This window comes from Procambarus clarkii, chromosome 26 (genome assembly GCF_040958095.1).
Source record: "Procambarus clarkii isolate CNS0578487 chromosome 26, FALCON_Pclarkii_2.0, whole genome shotgun sequence".
Lineage (NCBI taxonomy): Eukaryota > Metazoa > Arthropoda > Malacostraca > Decapoda > Cambaridae > Procambarus > Procambarus clarkii.
Window position 1 is genome coordinate 46,024,254 of NC_091175.1, and position 17,695 is coordinate 46,041,948.

The 17,695-nt window shown below is 48.7% G+C and overlaps 2 protein-coding genes across 2 annotated transcripts in view; both read left to right on the plus strand.

Annotated features, from left to right (window-relative positions):
• Nucleotides 1–7,325, plus strand: part of LOC138368788 (tripartite motif-containing protein 5-like) — a 73,841-nt gene extending 66,516 nt beyond the window's left edge. The window contains exon 3 of the mRNA XM_069331484.1: nt 6,597–7,325. Coding sequence (XP_069187585.1) covers nt 6,597–7,310 — 714 coding nt within the window. The 3' untranslated portion in view covers nt 7,311–7,325. The remainder of the gene's footprint in view (nt 1–6,596) is intronic.
• A 4,850-nt stretch (nt 7,326–12,175) lies between these two features.
• Nucleotides 12,176–17,695, plus strand: part of LOC123752490 (tripartite motif-containing protein 5-like) — a 54,967-nt gene continuing 49,447 nt past the window's right edge. The window contains exons 1-2 of the mRNA XM_069331711.1: nt 12,176–12,202; nt 12,456–13,157. Coding sequence (XP_069187812.1) covers nt 12,176–12,202; nt 12,456–13,157 — 729 coding nt within the window. The remainder of the gene's footprint in view (nt 12,203–12,455; nt 13,158–17,695) is intronic.

Here is a 17,695-nt window from a genome sequence, read left to right on the forward strand (position 1 = left end):
TTACGTTAAGGCAAAATAACAAGAAGTGCAATACAAAAGTAAATGGGAGGAGCTGGAATATTGGCTTTAAGCCACCACTTCTCTCAGTACACGCTAGCGTCTAGCCGGGAGGAGTGGTGACAACGAGAGCACTGAACATTCTGAAGTCCGAGGTTGGGGCGACCCCAGACATCAAGTAGTATGGGGGGGCGAGTGCAGGTGCAGCCAGACCGGCGACCAATCAGCGGAGCCGGCAGCGATCAACATGTAGTTTGGTGGTTTGGGTCCGAACAGGTGGCTGGCTGCATACGTTTTGCTCACCCTGGCAAGCCTTGCTGGTGTTGTTGTCATTGTTGGACATGTCTTCCATAGTCGTTTTATATAACCACAACGACGTAATTGTGGAGGGAAGAGCAGGCTCAATCTCTTGAAGGAGATTATTGTCACAACTCTCCCCCGAAGCCTGCGGTTCTGGAAGAAGTACGTCGTTATGTGGTGGAGTAATGGATGGAGTCGCTTCTACTTCATAAACTCTGGAGAGATCAGGGGCTAAGATGTTGTCAGACTCTTGGTATAGCGTGTCTCCAGGTTGAATTTCTGCAGTTAGCAAGCCCATAGTAGAAGACGTTGAGATGAGAAGGGGGCGTGCTGCAGGAGGTGTAGGGTGGTGTGGTCCATGTTGATGGTGGACCGAGCACTTTTCAGGGGTGGAGTGAAGTGCTGAAGCTTCAGGATGAGGAAGAGTAGCTCCTTGCCAATTGTTCCGTCGTTCCTTGTAGCAGTAGTCGCTGACAGGTGTATTCTTCTCGCCTCGTTGCTGCATCACGACACCACCATCGTCGGTACCATTGGCGTCGACATGGAGGATGAAGGGCTTATCTGACGAGGTGAGAGTGGAATTAGAAGAGGGCATAGGAGCACGATTATTATCCTGAAAGCATTTGGGAAGATCATTAAGGATTTCGGAATTAGAAAGCGCCGACTCCTTGTCAGTGCTTTCGGGAGAAGAAGCTGGGAAGGTCTCACTGTGGATGTAGGGTTCTGTGAATGTGGAATAGTTAGTCAAGACAGTGGGAGGAGTACCATTATATTGCTTCAGGAGGTTGACGTGGCACAGCTGGGTCTTCCGCCGCCTATCTGGAGTCTCTATGACGTAAGTGTTGTTGCTTCTGCACTCTTTGACGCAGTAGGGTCCTGAAAATTTGTTTTGTAAAGGTGAACCTGGGATAGGAAAATAGGCAAGGACGAAGTCTCCCGGCTTGAATTTTCTTACTTTGCTGGTCTGGTCGTAATGAGTCTTCATTCTCACCTGGGCTTTCAATAGATTATCATGGGCAAAGCGGTAGACTCTCTCTAGAATGTGTTGAAGGTTTTGAAGAAACTGGGGCACATTCTGATGCTCACTGAAGGTGGCATCTCTGAGAGAGTCTTTGAAAGCCTTAAGGGGAGTACGGCACTTACGGCCGTAGAGCATCTCATAAGGAGATACTCCTAGGGACTCATTGGGGAGACTTCTGAAAATACACATTATTAGGTCAATCTGCTTATCCCAATCCTTTGAGGTTTCACTACAAAACTTTTTCAAGAGTGCTTTGATGGTCTGATGACTACATTCAAGAGAACCCTGTGAAGCAGGATGATAGGGGCTGGACAATACCTGTTTGATGTTGAACTCCTCCAGTGTCCTTTTGAAGAGATCACTGGTGAAGTTGGTGCCACAGTCACTTTGAATCTCCCTGGGAAATCCGTATTGAGTGAAGATCTTCAATAGATGTTTGATAACCGTAGCAGCCGTGATGTTCTTCACTGGAACTGCTATGGGAAATCTGGTGGTAGGACACAGGATGGTTAGGATGTAGGCGTTACCTGAACTGGTCCGAGGTAAAGGACCAACACAGTCTATTATGAGTCTGTGGAAAGGTTCCGCAGGCACCTGTATGGGAATCAGTGGGGCTCTGGGAATGGAGACGTTCGGTTTGCCTGCCATCTGACATGTATGACACTGTTTTACGTACTGTTTGACGTTGTTTACCATACCTGGCCAGTAGTAGTCTTGACGAATCCCATGGTAAGTCTTGTTGAAGCCGTAGTGGGAGAATGCTCCGTGGGCCAGGTGTAGAATAGTGGGCCGCAGGCTGGTGGGAATCACAAGTTGTTCGATGTTGGCCCAATCGTCCTCCTCCTTCAGTTTACTGGGTCTATATCTGCGGTAGAGCAAGTCGTTCTCTAGGAAGAACCCAGGAATACTGTCGGGTTGAGTCTCAGCCTGGAAAAACAATGGTGTTAAAGTAAGATCTTCCCTCTGCAACTTACGGAACTCCAACTTGGTCAGATGCGGGGGTAGTTTCTGAGGGTCTTGAGGGACAGCGGTAGCAGTAGAGTCAGCTGGCTGTGGACGTGCGGCTTGTGCACGGGTGGTCACGAGAACCGGAGGAGAAACTTCATCACTCTCTTGAACCTCTGCTGGAACATACTCAAGAATAGGGTTTATTGGCACAGAGTTACACACCTGGGGTTTGTCCATGACGATCAGGTTGGTCGGTTGCAGGTCTTCTGCCAAGTCGTTGCCTAGGAGAAGTTGCACTCCAGGCATGGGAAAAGGCTTTTTCCTGACGGCGACTTGGACTTCTCTGTTCACGTAGGGACAATCCAGGTGGACTCTGGCGAGAGGGTATGGAGTGGTAGCAGTGAGGTCAGTGATGAAGACTGTTTCCCCGGTGTAGACTATGTTGGGCACAGCCGACTTCAAGATGATCGATTGTAGAGCCGCTGTGTCCCTCAAGATCTTCAATTTGAAACGTCCCTCCGGATTTGAACCGTTGGCAGAGACAGTTCCAGTATACAGGTGGTTACTGAAAAGAGAAAGATCATTAACATTAACACCAACATTCATCACAGGCTTACCGGACTTAGGAGGAGTTGGTTTGGGTCTTTGTTGGTCAGTGGTTCCCTTGTATTGAGACTTACCACACTTGTCTATGGTATGTCCATAGAGTCTACAATACTTGCAGTACAGTTGTGAACCAGCTTGATCGGGGCTCACCTTCTCGTAACTGTACCACGACTTCTTACTGGAGGATGGTTCGGGTGTCAGCCGGTGGATGAGGCTGTAAGTGTCAGCCGACTTAGCACACTTCAGGTAGTCGGTTTCTTCTTTATCTGCTAAGTAGAGGCGGACAGGAGGTGGCACACGTCTCAAGAATTCTTCAACAAGCATCAGGTTGACGAGTTCTGTAAAAGTAGAGACATGTGCTGCTTCCAGCCATTTCATGAAATACCTCCGTTTCGTGTTAGCAAACTCAAGGAAGGTAGTGGTACTTGCCTTCAGGTGGTCACGGAATTTCCTTCTATAACTTTCTGTGGAAAGTAGGTTGGCGTCTAACACTGCTTGTTTCAGAGTGTAGTAGTCATTCTCAGACGCCAAAGTACTGAGTGTGACTGCAGCTCTACCTGTAAGATGGACTCTGAGAAGTGTGGCCCATTGGTCGACAGGCCAACTGAGTTGATTAGCAAGGGTTTCAAAGGTGGTGAAAAACACATCAACTTCTGCTTCTACAAAGGATGGCATTAACTTACTTGCATGTGATATATTAAAACTGACGGGAAGATTGGCAGTAGCTTGCTGGCGTTGAGTGAAGTGGGAAGTTTCCAAGGCGATTTCACGTTGACGACACTCTAGAGCCAGAGTTGCTTGTTGCTTGTCATGTTCGCGTTGTATTTCCAACTCGCGTTGTTTTGTTTCAAGCTGTACTCTCTCACGTTCATGGAGCAAGGCGACCTCACGTTCGTGGAGGGCGAGTCCACGTTCGTGTTCTTCTCTCCTCAAAGCAGCCTCGCGTTCTTGTTCTTCCCTCCGTATGGCAGCTGCTTCTCTTTGCTGCTCACGTTCAATCTTGGCCAGCTCTAGTTTAAGTTTCATCGTTGCCAAGTCAGTTTTCTCTGCAATATAGTAAGTTTCATGAGTTTCAGAGTCTATCTTACCTTGCTCTAAATAGTAATCCAGCAACAGGTTGTGTAGGTCATTTTTGTTGGCTTGGTAGGGAACTTCTAGTTGATACTCATGTGCAAGAGTTTGTAATTCAGTCCTCTTGGCACGACTTAAAGTCCCTATTTCACCTGCTGGATTTGCACGGAAAGTTTGGAGACGAAACATGGTGAAATTAGCAAATAAAGGTACACGAATATTCAATAGTGAAATGTCAGAAACAGGACAACGTGGCAACTGGTACCTATCCTGTGTGATCTTTAACAATTAACGTTAAGTGAAAGATATTAAATGATTAAATTAAATCAAGGGCGCAGGAAATCTTGTACCCGGTACTCATGTAAGAGAATAAGGGCAAGAAAATCCTACTAACAAATGAAACAAAGTTTCGAAAACAAATGAAACAGTTAAATGCTTCAAAAGTAAAATTGGTAGTCCAAGGATGTAGGCATACCTTGCCAAGTCTCTATAGGACATAAAGCAAGTTTTTCCCACTGAATTTAATATGATACTTACAGAATTAGCGAACTTTTGTGCTCTGAAAAAATAAGCTAATTCCCTACCGTTGTATGTATCATCATCTCTGACTGACGTGTAGGGGTGCGAGGTGTCAACTGGTGACGAGAACTGCTGCTGAGGTCCCAATTCAGCAACTAAAGTTCGAGCTAGAGGAACTATGGCCCTCTTTGTCCTCCTACAGTCAGATTGCAGAAGATTGGGTACTCTTGACCCGGGGCAGACCACAGTACCAGGGTACCAATATGATGATCTGTCAGAATGAGAAATATTCAAGGGACATAGATGGTAAACACGAGCAATAACAAGGAGGGAGAGATGACCAATTAAGAGTATGACTGCGGCCTACAGTCACCACGTAATCCAAGTTGTCTCACCTTCACTATATGTTACTCTCGTAATGCACAATACACCGCACCTTATAAAAAATGAAATTGAATATGAAAAATAGTAAAGCTACGTTAACAAAGTTAAATACGCTTACCATAAATTACCACTTGGCACCAGTACCTGAGTGAAGCTCCTAGGACAGGCCCCCATATAACTTGTGACGGTAACGCGTTGGTGTTCGGCTGTTTAAGGCTAGGGGTATGGCCTCGTCACATAGTTATAAAAAAAAATAGAAAAAACTGGAACTTCGTCTGTGGTAAGGTAAGGAGAAGACACACAAAACACAAGTAAACTTTAACAATGAAATTTTAATTACGTTAATTAAATCAAAACATGAATAAAATGCACAAACAAATTCTTATAATAAAATCAATCAAAATAATAAGAATAATTAGATGACACAATGAAAAGTTACGTTAAGGCAAAATAACAAGAAGTGCAATACAAAAGTAAATGGGAGGAGCTGGAATATTGGCTTTAAGCCACCACTTCTCTCAGTACACGCTAGCGTCTAGCCGGGAGGAGTGGTGACAACGAGAGCACTGAACATTCTGAAGTCCGAGGTTGGGGCGACCCCAGACATCAAGTAGTATGGGGGGGCGAGTGCAGGTGCAGCCAGACCGGCGACCAATCAGCGGAGCCGGCAGCAATCAACATGTAGTTTGGTGGTTTGGGTCCGAACAGGTGGCTGGCTGCATACGTTTTGCTCACCCTGGCAAGCCTTGCTGGTGTTGTTGTCATTGTTGGACATGTCTTCCATAGTCGTTTTATATAACCACAATGACGTAATTGTGGAGGGAAGAGCAGGCTCAATCTCTTGAAGGAGATTATTGTCACAATATATATATATATATATATACTGTACTTAGTTTATAAATCAAATAGATAAGATTTGGTGGTCTTATCACCACCAAATCAACTAAGCCCAGATTTGTGTGAGACCAATAGTCAATTTATCCATCATGGTTATGTTTGGGGAAGAGTATCACTCAATCTCAACAATCCTGTAATGTAATTGTGTGTTCCCATAGTAAGTGTAAAATAATCCAGAGTTGTTCAATAAAACCCATGTTATCTTGAGGTTATCTTGAGATGATTTCGGGGCTTTTAGTGTCACCGCGGCCCGGTCCTCGACCAGGCCTCCACCCCCAGGAAGCAGCCCGTGACAGCTGACTAACTCCCAGGTACCTATTTACTGCTAGGTAACAGGGGCATTCAGGGTGAAAGAAACTTTGCCCATTTGCTTCTGCCTCGTGCGGGAATCGAACCCGCGCCACAGAATTACGAATCCTGCGCGCTATCCACCAGGCTACGAGGCCCCCAAAGATGTGTTACGATGTAACCCACAGTGTATTTATTGTCCAACTTAGACTAAGAATACTTGATCCTTCCCCATTATCACATACGATACATACATTTCCTTCCATTATTCATAATAAAGTAAGGATGGGTTTTGTTAGTCTGCACTCTCAGGTATGGCTTACAAACAGCCCTGCTGCTGCAATATGTTACCTAAATATATTAACCCATACTCCGGGATATGTTTATAAAAAATATTGGCCTTGCTGTGAATATGTTAATCTGTCAGTAATATTAACCCTGCTCTGAAATAGCTAATGCAAAGAATGTATAAAAATATTATGTAATTTGTATTAGTAAATAAAGTACTGTAATATTAGTTTTTGTTGTAAATACATCAAGCATAACTAAATATTCTTTTCCACAGGATAACAAGCCAGAGGAATGTTCAGTGTGTTTTAACGATTATGATGACAATCAGCTACGACCTCGCACACTGCCATGTGGCCACACATTCTGCTCCCAGTGTATTGACAATGCTATCAAGAATGGTCAGCTAACCTGCCCCAGCTGCCGTGCCGAGCACGTTGCCACAGCCGCTACTCAGTTCCCAATTAGCTATGCTGTGGAGGCTTTTGTTAGGAAACTAAAAAATATCCAGCTAACAACTGAGGAAGTAGTGCCAGCAAAATCTTCTGAAGGTCCCGCCAGAGGCATCAGCAAGAAGTTACGTTCCCTGGTGCAGGAGCAGAAGAGCATCATCAGCAGCCTCATTACTAGCTGTGAAGAGGTACTGTCCCAGCTGGGGGAGTACCGGGGAGAGCTGGGGGACTGGAAGACTCACCACCTCCAGCTCCAGGACAGACTCTATGCTCTGGTAGAGCAGAACAAGTCAGCAATGAAGCTCTTGGAACTGGAGGATACCAGTGTGGTGGATATGACAACACAAGGAGAGGAAGGGAAGACTCAGCTGCAGGCCATGTTGGGGAGCCTCGACACAGTCAACACAGCCCAGGAGGTTGACACAACCATAGGCACAGCTGATGAGTGCAGCATGAAGATAGAAGATTGGCTCCAGAAGTGCCAGGAACTCTTCCCAAATGTCAAGACTGTCCACACCTCAGTGAAGGTACGCTGCTGAAGGTCACATTGTTCTCACCCAACTAAGTGTAGTATTGCCTCTATATAAAAACTTGATATGGAGACACATCAAGATTAGAGTTGACTTTATATATAGGAAACTTTCTGGGGGGAGCCCCGTTGGTTCCCTGAACTATCCAGTCTGATATGGCTATATTAGCTTTCTGGAATTAGTCAATGTGCATGGAGTTCTTGCCTACCAGGGACCACGAGCCAGAACCTGGCCCCTTTAGAGAGGCACGAGGAGCAATGGCCTATAGAAATCCCAGTGTGGTTGGGAGCATTCTATGTCTGCCATTGACCTGGTCTGGCACCCAGAAAGGTAGGCGCTCCAAAACAAACCCCTATTCTGGTGAAAATATTGCTACCGAAAGCTGAACTCCCTAAACAAAAATTAGCAAACGAGCATGACGTCATCACATTGCCACGCTGCTGTCTGCGCACTCCCTCCCCTTTCCCGGTAGGAGGAGGGGGGGGGGGAGCCCCAGACCTCTCACGCCGGTGATCCACCCTTCAGTTCTTGGCTGATGTGATAATGGGGAGGTCTTGTGCCTCTGACTCCTGAATTTGTCTCAGTTTCTGTGCTTTGAGGCATGGTCTGCCTTTATGGGTGGTGTGTAAGCCAGGAGTAATATTCTTCGGTACTCGTGCTGCATGCACTTAGGGTCACCTTCCTTAGGTGCTCTTTAAGTACTGCCCTTGGGGCTTGGGGCCACCTTCCACAAGTCTCTTTAGGATCTTCCTCTGCTGAGTCTTTTACTGCTCGGTACTTGACCGCCCTTGGAGTCAACTGGGTTTTTTGTTGCCATTGTTTGTCTCTGGGTAGGAGGTAGTTTTCATCACTGGTAGCACGGGGGTACTGCACTGCTAGTTATCACCTATTATAGCGGCTGGCTCTGTTCCGCCTGGGTATGTTGTCCTCTTGAAGGGTTTTTTGTTTTTGTTTTCCTGCCTGATGGGTGGGTCTACCTTCGGTTGGTTGCCCCTATCTATATTTAGGGTATATATACATATCTGTGTTCTTTGTGGTATTCCCTGATAGGCCCCCTGTGAGTGGACATGTCCCGAGGGTTCAGCTTTTAGAAGTTTGCTTGGTAGTTTTGGGCACCGGTTTGCAGTACACTGTCTGGGCTTCCCTTAGCTTGTTACCAATGTAACAAGGCACTGGGAAACCCCGCGGGGGCTCCGAGGTCCGATGGATGCAACCCTTGAGTCCCCTCTCCATTTGTGTGAGGTTGATAGTTGCTCTGTCCCCTTGTTTCAGGGTGACAAGCTCCAGTTGTGCCTCCACCATGTTGCCTGTAGGGTCGGTGATTCTTTTGACCCGGAGTCATGTGACGTTTGTTGTTGGTACATTTTCCAGTTCACCCATGCCACTGATCATGATATGAGGGTGCAGGCAGCAGCTGTTTTGCATGCTAGGTTTAGGCTGCTGCAATGCAATAGGTTAGTTGCTTCCCCGGATGCCCCGAGACTGGTCTGTTTTGGTTTTAGTGACCCGGACTTGGGGTGGGAGTCACTTCGACTTTGGTTCCATTCCCCCTCCTTGTCCTTCCCCCCTTCTGTGGAGTGTCCGGTCCCTTGCTTCCGGCTCCAAAACGTCTCAGGGTTTCGGAGTCAGGGCAGGGTCTAATTGGTGTTGAGACTCGGGCCGTTTTGGGGAAGTCCCCTTCCGGGGTGGCGGCGGATCCATTTGAGCCTGGTCTTCTGGCCTAAGCTTGTGGGTCTGACCAGTGGGCCCCTTTCGATCCTGTTCTTTCGGTGGCTCCTGTCTTTTCTCTTAGAAGCGAGGAGTTTGCAAAACGGCTCGGCTCCAGGTTCTCGGAGTGAGGTTCCTGAATGGGGTGGGGGTTGACTTGGGAGCCTTGGGCCCCGTTGGACTCCACCTGAATTTTTGTACCCTCGGAGCGGGGCTTGTTGTTGCAAGGAGTGGGGTTCTTCTCTCCTTCCTCGTACGAATTGGATTTGGTGTCTACCCCCTCCCCGGGTAATGTTGTGTGTTCTTGTGGGTTTTCTGGGGAGGGAAGGGGAGCCCCTACGGCTCCCCGGAACTATCCAGGCTGATATGGATATTCCTTCCTAACTTTGGCATCAATCAATGTGGGTGGAGTTCTAGGCCTACCAGGGACCATGAGCCAGAACCTGGCCCTCCCAGGGAGGCACGAAGAGCAATGGCCTATATAAATGCACATGTGATTTGGAGCATTTTACATTTGCCATCGACCGGGACTGGCATCCAGAAAGGTAAGCGCCCCAAAACAAACCCCTGTTCTGGTTAAAAACAGCAAAAATAGACAAACGAGTGGACAGAACTCCCAAAATGAAAACGAGCAAACAAGCATGATGTCACACGATCCGCTAACTGTCTCCTCTTCGGGAGGGGGAATGGTGAGCCCCAGACCCCTATGCCCGCGATCCACTCCTTCAGTTCTTCGGCTGATGGGATACAGCATGGTCGTGTGGCTACAGCTCTGGCCTGTTGTTGTGTTGTCCTCTGTTTCAGTAATGCTCTTACGGTGGGGTGCAAGCTGGGAGTAATATTCACAGGTACTCGGGCTGCATGTGCTTAGGGTCACCTTCCCTGAGTGCCCTGTAAGTACTGCCCTAGGGGCTTGGGGTTCTCTTCCACAAGTCACCTCTGTCTTACCTCTGTTGGTGTTTTGCTGCTTGGCAATTAACCTCCCCGAGTGTTTTGGGGGTTTCCACCCTTGTTTGTTTTGAGGTAAGTGGTATTTTTTGCGCTGGTAGGGGTGAGGGGTACTGCACAGCTAGTTTTCACCTATAACAGCGGCCGGCTCGGTTTCCTCTAGGTACGATGTCCTCTTGCGGGGTTTTTCTTTTCTTTTTGCCTGGGGGGGGGGGGTCTGCCTTGGTGTGCCCCCTCCTTTATATTAGGGTTGTTTTTGTTTTGTGTTACTCCCCCTGCTTTGCCCTCGTGAGTGGAAATGTCCCGGGGGTTCATCATTAGCAGTGTTGATTGGTAGCTTAGATGCTGGTTAGCAGTACCCTGCCTGGGGATTACCCTTAGCAGACCCAGTCTAGGGGCCCCTGGGAAACCCCCGCTGGGGCACTCGGGGTCCAATGGATGAGACCCCTGAGTCCCCTCTCGCTTTGTGTGAGTTTGAGGTTTGCTCTGTCCACTTGTCGCAGGGCAACACTCATTGTTTTTTCCTCCGTCGTGTTGCCTGTTGGGTCGGTGAGACATTTGGCCCCGAGTCCTGCAAGCTTTGTTGCTTGTTTGTGACTCAATTCATCCCATCTGCTGATGACATTATTCGAGTGCAGGCGGCTCACGCTTTGCAGGATAGGTTTAGGTTGTTGCAACGCGCTAGGTTGGTTGCTTCCCCGGATACTCTGAGGCTGCCCCATTTTGCTTATAGGGACCCGGACTTTGGGGGTGTTGGTCGCGTCGGCCTTGGTTCAGTCCGCGCCCCCTCGTTCTTCCCCTGCTGTGGTTCATTTGTGCCCCCCCCCATAATCCATTTACAGCTCCTAAGTGTCTGCCCCCTCAGGGCCTGGGGTCTTCGGGGTCGGGACAGGATTTAGAGGTTTCTGAGACTGGCAGTTTCGGGGGTTGCCCCTTCTGGGGTGGCTATGGAGGCATTCGAGTTTGTTTCTCCAGCCGTAGCTCCGGGGTCTGACCAGTGGGCTCGCTCTCTTCCTGCTATTTCAGCCTCATCAAGTTTCACTTGATACACAAAACACAAGTAAACTTTAACAATGAAATTTTAATTACGTTAATTAAATCAAAACATGAATAAAATGCACAAACAAATTCTTATAATAAAATCAATCAAAATAATAAGAATAATTAGATGACACAATGAAAAGTTACGTTAAGGCAAAATAACAAGAAGTGCAATACAAAAGTAAATGGGAGGAGCTGGAATATTGGCTTTAAGCCACCACTTCTCTCAGTACACGCTAGCGTCTAGCCGGGAGGAGTGGTGACAACGAGAGCACTGAACATTCTGAAGTCCGAGGTTGGGGCGACCCCAGACATCAAGTAGTATGGGGGGGCGAGTGCAGGTGCAGCCAGACCGGCGACCAATCAGCGGAGCCGGCAGCAATCAACATGTAGTTTGGTGGTTTGGGTCCGAACAGGTGGCTGGCTGCATACGTTTTGCTCACCCTGGCAAGCCTTGCTGGTGTTGTTGTCATTGTTGGACATGTCTTCCATAGTCGTTTTATATAACCACAATGACGTAATTGTGGAGGGAAGAGCAGGCTCAATCTCTTGAAGGAGATTATTGTCACAATATATATATATATATATATACTGTACTTAGTTTATAAATCAAATAGATAAGATTTGGTGGTCTTATCACCACCAAATCAACTAAGCCCAGATTTGTGTGAGACCAATAGTCAATTTATCCATCATGGTTATGTTTGGGGAAGAGTATCACTCAATCTCAACAATCCTGTAATGTAATTGTGTGTTCCCATAGTAAGTGTAAAATAATCCAGAGTTGTTCAATAAAACCCATGTTATCTTGAGGTTATCTTGAGATGATTTCGGGGCTTTTAGTGTCACCGCGGCCCGGTCCTCGACCAGGCCTCCACCCCCAGGAAGCAGCCCGTGACAGCTGACTAACTCCCAGGTACCTATTTACTGCTAGGTAACAGGGGCATTCAGGGTGAAAGAAACTTTGCCCATTTGCTTCTGCCTCGTGCGGGAATCGAACCCGCGCCACAGAATTACGAATCCTGCGCGCTATCCACCAGGCTACGAGGCCCCCAAAGATGTGTTACGATGTAACCCACAGTGTATTTATTGTCCAACTTAGACTAAGAATACTTGATCCTTCCCCATTATCACATACGATACATACATTTCCTTCCATTATTCATAATAAAGTAAGGATGGGTTTTGTTAGTCTGCACTCTCAGGTATGGCTTACAAACAGCCCTGCTGCTGCAATATGTTACCTAAATATATTAACCCATACTCCGGGATATGTTTATAAAAAATATTGGCCTTGCTGTGAATATGTTAATCTGTCAGTAATATTAACCCTGCTCTGAAATAGCTAATGCAAAGAATGTATAAAAATATTATGTAATTTGTATTAGTAAATAAAGTACTGTAATATTAGTTTTTGTTGTAAATACATCAAGCATAACTAAATATTCTTTTCCACAGGATAACAAGCCAGAGGAATGTTCAGTGTGTTTTAACGATTATGATGACAATCAGCTACGACCTCGCACACTGCCATGTGGCCACACATTCTGCTCCCAGTGTATTGACAATGCTATCAAGAATGGTCAGCTAACCTGCCCCAGCTGCCGTGCCGAGCACGTTGCCACAGCCGCTACTCAGTTCCCAATTAGCTATGCTGTGGAGGCTTTTGTTAGGAAACTAAAAAATATCCAGCTAACAACTGAGGAAGTAGTGCCAGCAAAATCTTCTGAAGGTCCCGCCAGAGGCATCAGCAAGAAGTTACGTTCCCTGGTGCAGGAGCAGAAGAGCATCATCAGCAGCCTCATTACTAGCTGTGAAGAGGTACTGTCCCAGCTGGGGGAGTACCGGGGAGAGCTGGGGGACTGGAAGACTCACCACCTCCAGCTCCAGGACAGACTCTATGCTCTGGTAGAGCAGAACAAGTCAGCAATGAAGCTCTTGGAACTGGAGGATACCAGTGTGGTGGATATGACAACACAAGGAGAGGAAGGGAAGACTCAGCTGCAGGCCATGTTGGGGAGCCTCGACACAGTCAACACAGCCCAGGAGGTTGACACAACCATAGGCACAGCTGATGAGTGCAGCATGAAGATAGAAGATTGGCTCCAGAAGTGCCAGGAACTCTTCCCAAATGTCAAGACTGTCCACACCTCAGTGAAGGTACGCTGCTGAAGGTCACATTGTTCTCACCCAACTAAGTGTAGTATTGCCTCTATATAAAAACTTGATATGGAGACACATCAAGATTAGAGTTGACTTTATATATAGGAAACTTTCTGGGGGGAGCCCCGTTGGTTCCCTGAACTATCCAGTCTGATATGGCTATATTAGCTTTCTGGAATTAGTCAATGTGCATGGAGTTCTTGCCTACCAGGGACCACGAGCCAGAACCTGGCCCCTTTAGAGAGGCACGAGGAGCAATGGCCTATAGAAATCCCAGTGTGGTTGGGAGCATTCTATGTCTGCCATTGACCTGGTCTGGCACCCAGAAAGGTAGGCGCTCCAAAACAAACCCCTATTCTGGTGAAAATATTGCTACCGAAAGCTGAACTCCCTAAACAAAAATTAGCAAACGAGCATGACGTCATCACATTGCCACGCTGCTGTCTGCGCACTCCCTCCCCTTTCCCGGTAGGAGGAGGGGGGGGGGGAGCCCCAGACCTCTCACGCCGGTGATCCACCCTTCAGTTCTTGGCTGATGTGATAATGGGGAGGTCTTGTGCCTCTGACTCCTGAATTTGTCTCAGTTTCTGTGCTTTGAGGCATGGTCTGCCTTTATGGGTGGTGTGTAAGCCAGGAGTAATATTCTTCGGTACTCGTGCTGCATGCACTTAGGGTCACCTTCCTTAGGTGCTCTTTAAGTACTGCCCTTGGGGCTTGGGGCCACCTTCCACAAGTCTCTTTAGGATCTTCCTCTGCTGAGTCTTTTACTGCTCGGTACTTGACCGCCCTTGGAGTCAACTGGGTTTTTTGTTGCCATTGTTTGTCTCTGGGTAGGAGGTAGTTTTCATCACTGGTAGCACGGGGGTACTGCACTGCTAGTTATCACCTATTATAGCGGCTGGCTCTGTTCCGCCTGGGTATGTTGTCCTCTTGAAGGGTTTTTTGTTTTTGTTTTCCTGCCTGATGGGTGGGTCTACCTTCGGTTGGTTGCCCCTATCTATATTTAGGGTATATATACATATCTGTGTTCTTTGTGGTATTCCCTGATAGGCCCCCTGTGAGTGGACATGTCCCGAGGGTTCAGCTTTTAGAAGTTTGCTTGGTAGTTTTGGGCACCGGTTTGCAGTACACTGTCTGGGCTTCCCTTAGCTTGTTACCAATGTAACAAGGCACTGGGAAACCCCGCGGGGGCTCCGAGGTCCGATGGATGCAACCCTTGAGTCCCCTCTCCATTTGTGTGAGGTTGATAGTTGCTCTGTCCCCTTGTTTCAGGGTGACAAGCTCCAGTTGTGCCTCCACCATGTTGCCTGTAGGGTCGGTGATTCTTTTGACCCGGAGTCATGTGACGTTTGTTGTTGGTACATTTTCCAGTTCACCCATGCCACTGATCATGATATGAGGGTGCAGGCAGCAGCTGTTTTGCATGCTAGGTTTAGGCTGCTGCAATGCAATAGGTTAGTTGCTTCCCCGGATGCCCCGAGACTGGTCTGTTTTGGTTTTAGTGACCCGGACTTGGGGTGGGAGTCACTTCGACTTTGGTTCCATTCCCCCTCCTTGTCCTTCCCCCCTTCTGTGGAGTGTCCGGTCCCTTGCTTCCGGCTCCAAAACGTCTCAGGGTTTCGGAGTCAGGGCAGGGTCTAATTGGTGTTGAGACTCGGGCCGTTTTGGGGAAGTCCCCTTCCGGGGTGGCGGCGGATCCATTTGAGCCTGGTCTTCTGGCCTAAGCTTGTGGGTCTGACCAGTGGGCCCCTTTCGATCCTGTTCTTTCGGTGGCTCCTGTCTTTTCTCTTAGAAGCGAGGAGTTTGCAAAACGGCTCGGCTCCAGGTTCTCGGAGTGAGGTTCCTGAATGGGGTGGGGGTTGACTTGGGAGCCTTGGGCCCCGTTGGACTCCACCTGAATTTTTGTACCCTCGGAGCGGGGCTTGTTGTTGCAAGGAGTGGGGTTCTTCTCTCCTTCCTCGTACGAATTGGATTTGGTGTCTACCCCCTCCCCGGGTAATGTTGTGTGTTCTTGTGGGTTTTCTGGGGAGGGAAGGGGAGCCCCTACGGCTCCCCGGAACTATCCAGGCTGATATGGATATTCCTTCCTAACTTTGGCATCAATCAATGTGGGTGGAGTTCTAGGCCTACCAGGGACCATGAGCCAGAACCTGGCCCTCCCAGGGAGGCACGAAGAGCAATGGCCTATATAAATGCACATGTGATTTGGAGCATTTTACATTTGCCATCGACCGGGACTGGCATCCAGAAAGGTAAGCGCCCCAAAACAAACCCCTGTTCTGGTTAAAAACAGCAAAAATAGACAAACGAGTGGACAGAACTCCCAAAATGAAAACGAGCAAACAAGCATGATGTCACACGATCCGCTAACTGTCTCCTCTTCGGGAGGGGGAATGGTGAGCCCCAGACCCCTATGCCCGCGATCCACTCCTTCAGTTCTTCGGCTGATGGGATACAGCATGGTCGTGTGGCTACAGCTCTGGCCTGTTGTTGTGTTGTCCTCTGTTTCAGTAATGCTCTTACGGTGGGGTGCAAGCTGGGAGTAATATTCACAGGTACTCGGGCTGCATGTGCTTAGGGTCACCTTCCCTGAGTGCCCTGTAAGTACTGCCCTAGGGGCTTGGGGTTCTCTTCCACAAGTCACCTCTGTCTTACCTCTGTTGGTGTTTTGCTGCTTGGCAATTAACCTCCCCGAGTGTTTTGGGGGTTTCCACCCTTGTTTGTTTTGAGGTAAGTGGTATTTTTTGCGCTGGTAGGGGTGAGGGGTACTGCACAGCTAGTTTTCACCTATAACAGCGGCCGGCTCGGTTTCCTCTAGGTACGATGTCCTCTTGCGGGGTTTTTCTTTTCTTTTTGCCTGGGGGGGGGGGGTCTGCCTTGGTGTGCCCCCTCCTTTATATTAGGGTTGTTTTTGTTTTGTGTTACTCCCCCTGCTTTGCCCTCGTGAGTGGAAATGTCCCGGGGGTTCATCATTAGCAGTGTTGATTGGTAGCTTAGATGCTGGTTAGCAGTACCCTGCCTGGGGATTACCCTTAGCAGACCCAGTCTAGGGGCCCCTGGGAAACCCCCGCTGGGGCACTCGGGGTCCAATGGATGAGACCCCTGAGTCCCCTCTCGCTTTGTGTGAGTTTGAGGTTTGCTCTGTCCACTTGTCGCAGGGCAACACTCATTGTTTTTTCCTCCGTCGTGTTGCCTGTTGGGTCGGTGAGACATTTGGCCCCGAGTCCTGCAAGCTTTGTTGCTTGTTTGTGACTCAATTCATCCCATCTGCTGATGACATTATTCGAGTGCAGGCGGCTCACGCTTTGCAGGATAGGTTTAGGTTGTTGCAACGCGCTAGGTTGGTTGCTTCCCCGGATACTCTGAGGCTGCCCCATTTTGCTTATAGGGACCCGGACTTTGGGGGTGTTGGTCGCGTCGGCCTTGGTTCAGTCCGCGCCCCCTCGTTCTTCCCCTGCTGTGGTTCATTTGTGCCCCCCCCCATAATCCATTTACAGCTCCTAAGTGTCTGCCCCCTCAGGGCCTGGGGTCTTCGGGGTCGGGACAGGATTTAGAGGTTTCTGAGACTGGCAGTTTCGGGGGTTGCCCCTTCTGGGGTGGCTATGGAGGCATTCGAGTTTGTTTCTCCAGCCGTAGCTCCGGGGTCTGACCAGTGGGCTCGCTCTCTTCCTGCTATTTCAGCCTCATCAAGTTTTTCTTGTGAGGCCGAGGCTTTGGAGGACAACTCGCCCCCTCAGGGCCTGATGTGGAGGAGGTTCCCGGGGTTGGGGAAGAGCTGATTTGAGGTCATTGGGCTTTGTTGGACCCCGCCTGGGTTTTCCGACCCTCCGGCCTGGGCTTACTGTTACAGGTATGTGTGGGTTTCCTTCCCCCCGCTGCTTACGAGTTGGATTTGGGTTCAGCTCCTCCGGGGTTCGGTTCCGTGTGCCTGTGGATCCTTCGGTTCCATCCTTCCGGAGGTTTTCGGCTTCCCACGCCTCACCTACTGAGGTGTGGGCGGGCATTTCGGCTTACCTCCTGCGCGACCCGGAAAATGCCTATATAATGGATCCGTCTTCCTTCAGGTCTGGTTCTTCGTCTCCATACTGGATTTGATGTGAGGTTCCGGGTTCGTCCTGGCTTGCAGACTGCCCTTTGTTCTCGCTGGATGCTTGGGACTCCTTCTGTCATACCCACAGGCTTGGGTGGCACAAGGCGTTGACTGTGGTCCTGGTTTACTTGAGGGCGATTTTGAGCACCTTAATGAGTGCCTTTTCACTCCTGCTCTTCCATGGGATGTCCTGGTCTTTGGACAGAGTGCTCTCCTATCTATCATCTCGGTTTGTTGTGGCTCCTTCGGTTCAGGATTGTTTTTCTAAGGCTCTTTTTCCTTTTGGCATTGGCATCTGCGGGTCGGGCTATGGAGCTCAATGCTCTTCTCCAGCACAGGGGTTTCTGCTCTTATCGTCGTGGTGATAAGTTTGTTCGTATTCAACCATCTCCTTTTTTCTGGCGAAGAATGAGATTGCTGGTTTCCGAACGGGGTCCTTGGGTTG